A 6,557-nucleotide genomic window follows, 5' to 3' on the forward strand; every position below is an offset into this window, starting at 1 on the left:
GATTTGGCACTTGCAAGCGGTAGGGGCAATCCTCCTGTCGATGAAGTCCCTGTGTCTGGCATATCCCACAGATTGGCTGATACTCTTCAGACTTCTGTGCATTCGGACAGTTTGGCGCGATATGTCCAAGTTCCCCACACCGGTAGCACACTATCGGGCCTCGGCCTCGGCCTCCGCCTCTGCCTCCGAACATTCCCATCCGGCCGCCACCTCGGCCTCCACCAGCAGTCTGCTGCAGCATTGGCCCCGAGTTCTGCACAGCCCCTGGAGCTCCTACGTTAAAAACCGGGTACGTCTCATACTGCTGGTGCTGAACCTGTTGCTGTGGAAATTGTTGTTGATGGTGAAATTGTGGTTGAACGTAATAGCTTGCGACTACAGGTTGCTGCTGGAACTTGGGTGTCACACGAGCTGGATGAATAAAGCACTTCTCAGGCTTGTGGCCGAACTTCCCACAATACAGACAAGGAGCTTTTGCCGGAACCAGATTCGGACACTCACTAGGATAGTGGCCATATCCTTGACACTTAATGCACCAGATCTCAGCTCTCTCATGCACTGGCCGAGTTGGAACTCCCAAACCTTGAACCAGACTCACTTGGAGTTCTGCCATCTTCTTGGTAAGTGTCTCCACCACATCTTCTTTCACTTTCGTGAGTTGGCTCTCAAATCCGGTCGTGTTTACTGCAGGTAACTGGAGAACTGACGGCTGGACCGGAATCAAAGGTGGAGCTGCTACGGCTCCAAGCACACCAGTCTGGTACTGTGCAATATTCGGTGAGAACAAGTTACCATATGTTGCTGGTGGAGCTGCAGCTGCAATATTCCGCGATGACATCCGGGCCTGTTCCCATGTTGCTGCGTGCTCAACTGCTGCGTTCAAATCTGCCGGTCTTTGCACCTTCACGTGGAACCCGATTTCAAATGGCAACCCATTCAAGAACCAGCGGACTTGGTCGTCAGCGGCAGGCTGTGGATCTTTCCTCGCGAGCAGCCTCTTGTAGCGAAGAACATAATTTTGCAATGTCTCTCCAGGTAACAATTGAATTGAATTTAGCTCGTCACTGATACGCTGCTTGAATCCCATAGGACGGAAAGCATTGAGAAATGCTGTTTTGAGGTCTGCCCAGGCTGCAAAGGCTGCTGCTGCATTTGCCTGACCATACCATTCTGCTGCTGCTCCCAGCAATGTCGCCGGAAACAGATGGACTCTCACAGCATCTGCCTGCTCCTGATAGAAAAATCTAGAAAATTATCCCAGTCCGGGGATCTACCCGCCAGACCGAGAACCAACTGCGGCAAAGGGTGCTTACTGCAGATGCCCACAGATGACCGGCCTTTTCCTCAGGCCCGGTTTACTGCGCAGTTACTGCGACTAAGCCCTCCCGGCTAACGCACCAAAAAATGTGGGGAAAAATACACGACAACAAGAAAGACGGGAAAGACTCCTCTAGGGCTTGTATTCAGCAGTAACTACAAATCACTCATACTGAGTGCGCTGGGCCTGCAGTAACTCCTCTATGATCACATGTAGGTAACGGTACCACACTTGACCACAGGTTGGACAAGTAGTTGGAATTTGCTGCTCCTCTTGAATTCTCAACTCCTCGATCGCACGCCTTATCCGCATGTTGTTGGTGACGCGATCGGCGACGGGATCTCGACGGCCTATAGGAGGTCTCACCATCTTCGAGCAAAGAGAACTCCAGAACCCGAGAGAAAACAAGAACTGTAAAATAACTGAATGGCCGTACCTAAATTCAAACTCCCAAAAGCTTAAACACCAACCAATGGCTGAAACTTTCCCAGCTAATAACTCTTCATCCACAACTCCGATCAACTTGATTTTACCACCAAAGAACTGCCCTTGATCAGATCTTCAACTTTCTAGAAAACAACTTCTTCAAATTCTCACTTCTGAAATCCATCACTTTTTCTCTCTCTAAACGAAATATTCATAGAAAGCTTCTTCAGCGAGCTTCTTCAATTTTCACCTTTTTCTAGCTTAGAAATACGTCAGTACTCACAAAAACAACCTCAAGTATGAAAATACGACCGTATATACGGTTGACAATCAATGATCATAAAATTCTAGCATGGCAATAAGTTTTGGTAGTTGTAGATTTTAGGATCCAAATTCATCTTTTGGATCAATCAAGATAATGTATCATTTAAATTTTTATCCTTTATTCTAAAGGTTCCTTTTCACAAAAAATAATCTTTATCACTATAGGGTGATTTTACATTGGGATGACTATTAAAGTTCAAAGATTGTCCATCACCCTTATGCCATCATAAAATTTGAAATTCTAAATGATGAATGAAGTTGCTTCAAACCATTATAATTAATTTTTATACCCTTTTTGAGGAGCTTAACTACATTAAACATATGTCAAATAACTTTCAACAATGATTTGGAATCTCTTTTTCTCACAAGAGTAAAAAAAGATTTCAACTATCCAAATACAAGTGAATTATTTTGAGAGCTTTGCTTTTTTGTTTTTATAAGAGATTATCCTAGTTTGTGTAAGGCCAAAGGCTAAGTTGTATAATGATTTACCATGGAACTTAACCAGACCTCAAGGACTTGAAGCCATGATGCGTGTGCAATGTAGTCAGGTAGAAAAAATGAACTGGTTAGAACCTGTCTGAATCTCTCTTGTAGGGAATTAAAGTCCAGGACTACTTTGGCAGCTGTAAACGGGTTACCACTGATGTCTGATCTTCCTGCGGTAATTTATCTATATGGAACTAAGCTCCTGTAATGCAGTGCGTTTTTCTAAATTGATTGTGATAAATCCATTCTGGTCACGTTCAAGCACGAAGACAAATTTCAAGAAGGAGCAGACTGTTGTTTTCAGGTGCGTTGCTATTACATAATGCTATTGCCTGTTCTGACTATTGTCAAACTTGTCAATGCTTTTGTAGTCGGCGTTACTCTACACCACGGTCGATGGGCATAGACGTATCAGAGTTAGTACATTATCACTTACCTTCACAAACGTTCTGAGCAACCTTTTCAAAGGCGCGGATCTAGGCACAGTTCACTTATCTTTTGAAAACTGGTAAGTATTATGTGTGATTTTCGTTCAAGGTTCTGAAATTGCCTTTGATACAGCTGCCCAAGGCATGCCTGTCTCCCCTCTTTCGCAAGTTAGGGAGCAAACCATTAGACAGTGCGTTCAGAGCTTGTTTTCGTATAGAAAGTTTTGCGCAACTGCATCTTCTTCGGGCCAGCTTATCTTGCCCGAATGCCTTAAGCTGCTACCGCTATATACACTCGGTAAGTTTCGTGTCGTTTTTCTTATAAACTTTTCACTATCTCGTTTCCTTCTTTACAGCTCTTACAAAGAGCGTGGGTCTCCGGCAAGATGCTCGTGTTGATGAAAGAGCTTACTGGCTTATGCGAGCTACAAGTATCTCGGCATCCCTCGCGATACCGTTGGTGTATCCCAGACTATTTTCCGTCCACAACATACCAAAGGTACTAGTTATCTCTTTGGTACTCTGATTAAAGCGCGTTTTGCATAGCTGGACGAGTCGAGTCTACCACCGACGCTTCCTCTATCAAGCGAGAACCTGGACCCAGAAGGAATCTTTCTTTTGGAGACCGGTGAGGACGCTTTTCTATACGCAGGGAAGGCTGTCTCCTCTGAACTGCTTCATCAACTCTTTGAAGTGCGGTCTGTGAACGAAGTGATTCCCGGACAGGTACTTAATTCCCTCGCTCGTATGACTCGTAATTTTCTTACTCTTGTTCCCTTTTGCAGTTTTTGTTGCAAGAGTACGATAACGAGCCATCAATTTTGCTGAACAAGATGGTGAACGAGATCCGTCGCCAACGCTGCTCTTACCTGCGGTATGTTTCGATAAAAGAAAACTCGGATGCTTGCTATTCTAGGTTGCATTTGCTGAAGCAGGGAGATCCTTTAGGTGATCAAACACTCTCATTTTTTTCCTTGTCGAAGCACTCTTGCTCATTCGGTTTTGTTACAGAGATGATGTTCCACTCCTTCATGATCGAGGACAAGAGCGGGCTGGGCTCGTCTTATGTGGAGTTCCTTGTCTACGTGCACAGGCAAATCCAGGTAAAAATGCAGTATGGGAGCTGAGGTCACTAAAAGCGGAAGAAATTCATTCAATAACATTCCTCATTAGACATGAATCTAAATGATTCTCAAGCATAGCATTTGCAAGAATTATGTTTTGGCAAACCCATTTTACTCCAGACGTTGTAAAACATTAATGTTTTTTACTACAATGAAACCACAAATACCCAAAACGTCTGACTTCCCGCTTGACATGGTCGAAGATCTACATCCGTATCCGCATGGCTTCACATTTTACTTTTCAATGTCGAAAAAGTCAGCCGAGTTATCCGGAACTGAACTATAACACGCTCTCCTGCACTATAAATCCTCCCACTCCATACTCAAGCACATCAAAGCTCATACTCAAGCTTCTCCAAGTTTCTCTAGCTTTCTCCGATCTCGTTCACAGGTCTGGGATCACATCAAAGCAAGAGGCGTTCTTAAAAAAGATGGCGAGCAACAAGATGCTGCTGGCGATGCTTGTGGTGGTGCTCCTGGTGGGAGTTGACATTGGAGGAATTGCAAGTGCGAGCGCCCAGGGGCAATGCAAGCCGGGGTGGCACTGGGATGGAAATTACTGTGTCCGTTGCCAGCCAAGCTGGTACTGGTACAACAATTCTTGCCAACGCTGCCCGATCAACTGGTACTGGTATGACAACTCTTGCCACCGCTGCCAGATGGGCTGGCGCTGGACTGGAAGTTTCTGCAACGAGAACTGAAGTTGCCCATCAAGATCCAAGCTCATGTACCATGTCAATGACAATAATCATTGTAGTTGTGCTGTTTCTTGTGATAACCTTTTGGTGAATAAAATGTGTGTGCTTTTCTTTCCATGACATCCCATTCTAAGGCTCGGTTTCCTCACCCAGAATCCGCTTGACGAGAGACTTGCTGCCAGTTTCACTTTTAGTTTCTAGCAACTCGAGCAGCAAGATTATCGAAATACCGAAGTCTTGCGCTGCTGAGTTTCATACTCAAGACAAGAGATGAGAGAGAAATGTGAATCATGCTTCTTAGTTTGGCCACAAGTATGAGTGGACTTTAAGAAATTACGGTTAGTAAATTTCTTGCAGTTTCTAGCTATTTACTTTTAAAAATATTATCATACTTTTTAATGCATTGTCTTCTGATGATTTCACGGGACTTAAATAGAGACTTTTTCATCTGGATTGACCCCGTCAATCAAGCACAAACACGACATGTCATGCAGGAGACTCAGTAAAAACCGTGTGCATAGCTGTCTTATTCATCCTCAAATCCTCCATATAAATTGGTCCCACATTGGCAACACCATAACCCAGCAAAGCATTTAATCAAGAGAAAGAAGAGATACAAGAAAAGCAATCAGTTTGCATTTCTATTGACGATACAATGGCGAGCGAGTCCCAGCTGATGCTTCTGGCCATGTTTGTGACAATCCTCCTGGTTGGAGTGGACGTTGGTGGAATCGAAAGTGCAGCAGCCCAGCAGAAATGCAAATCTGGCTGGAACTGGGACGGCCACAAGTGCATCCAGTGCCCCAAAGGCTGGTACTGGTATAGCAACGATTGCACCTGAAAGAAAAGCGGAGCAAGAACAACAGATTTCTCTTCAACACATACATTGATTCATGTATGGCTGTATATATATACAACTTCAATCAAATCGGAAATCACTAGAGATTTGATTGCGATTCGGACTGTTTCTGTTCATCATTATTCCTACACTCCCCCTTCAAGCTGAGGGCACTTGACACTCCAAGTTGATTCCTCAGCTTGATGAATGTGAGCTCCGAAAGTGGCTTGGTTAGAAGGTCTACCAACTGATACTGTGAAGGAACGTATTCCAGGTGAAGATCTCTGGCTGCTACATGTTCACGAATGAAGTGATGCTGCACATCTATATGTTTCGTACGAGCATGAAACACAGGATTCTTTGACATGGTGATTGCACTTCTGCTGTCACAATGCAGAATGGTCGCATCTGATTGCTGTTGATTGAGTTCTCCAAGTAATCGACAAAGCCAGATGATCTCCCTTGCTGCTGTACTGACAGCTATGTATTCTTCTTTTGCACTAGAAAGAGCAATTGTCATTTGTTTCTTGCTTCCCCATGAAACCAGAGCATCATCAATTATGCAGCAAATTCCGGAGGTTGAATGTCGTGTATCCAAGTTGCCAGCCCAATCTACATTGCAGTAAGCTTGAAGAACAAGTTTGGACTGACCTGAGCATTTGTAAAGCAATCCATGAGCAACTATTCCTTTCAAATACCTCAAAGCTCTCTTTGCCATTTACCAATGATAACAACTTGAAGACTGCATGTATCGGTGTAATTTGCAAGTTTACTTTTCCTTTCCAATTTGCAAGCTTACTTTATTTATCTATCCAACACTGCCTTGGCTTTTGTTAAGTTCCCTCGCCAAGGTTCCCGCTTATGGTATTAGCTCCTACTTGGTCCTACTTGGTTTCAGCTACTCATTGCACG

At 44.2% G+C, this 6,557-nt stretch overlaps 1 protein-coding gene and 1 pseudogene across 1 annotated transcript; both read left to right on the plus strand.

Moving 5' to 3' along the window:
• Positions 1-252: 252 nt before the first annotated feature.
• LOC112348550 lies at positions 253-1,289 on the plus strand. The gene is made up of 4 exons (XM_024681311.1): positions 253-289; positions 382-620; positions 691-1,035; positions 1,090-1,289. The coding sequence occupies exons 2-3, from the start codon at positions 416-418 to the stop codon at positions 1,002-1,004; spliced, it is 519 nt and encodes a 172-aa protein (XP_024537079.1). The 5' UTR covers positions 253-289; positions 382-415; the 3' UTR covers positions 1,005-1,035; positions 1,090-1,289.
• LOC9646542 lies at positions 1,205-4,810 on the plus strand (annotated as a pseudogene).
• Positions 4,811-6,557: the final 1,747 nt, after the last annotated feature.

This window comes from Selaginella moellendorffii, unplaced genomic scaffold (genome assembly GCF_000143415.4).
Source record: "Selaginella moellendorffii unplaced genomic scaffold, v1.0 SELMOscaffold_30, whole genome shotgun sequence".
Lineage (NCBI taxonomy): Eukaryota > Viridiplantae > Streptophyta > Lycopodiopsida > Selaginellales > Selaginellaceae > Selaginella > Selaginella moellendorffii.

What these genes read in the sequence shown, in the direction of transcription:
- LOC112348550 (XM_024681311.1), top strand. Translation starts at nt 416, where the DNA reads ATGAATAAAGCACTTCTCAGGCTTGTGGCCGAACTTCCCACAATACAG. An exon ending in GGAGTTCTGCCATCTTCTTG is followed by an intron (nt 621 to 690) that starts GTAAGTGTCTCC and finishes TGTTTACTGCAG; the next exon opens with GTAACTGGAGAACTGACGGC.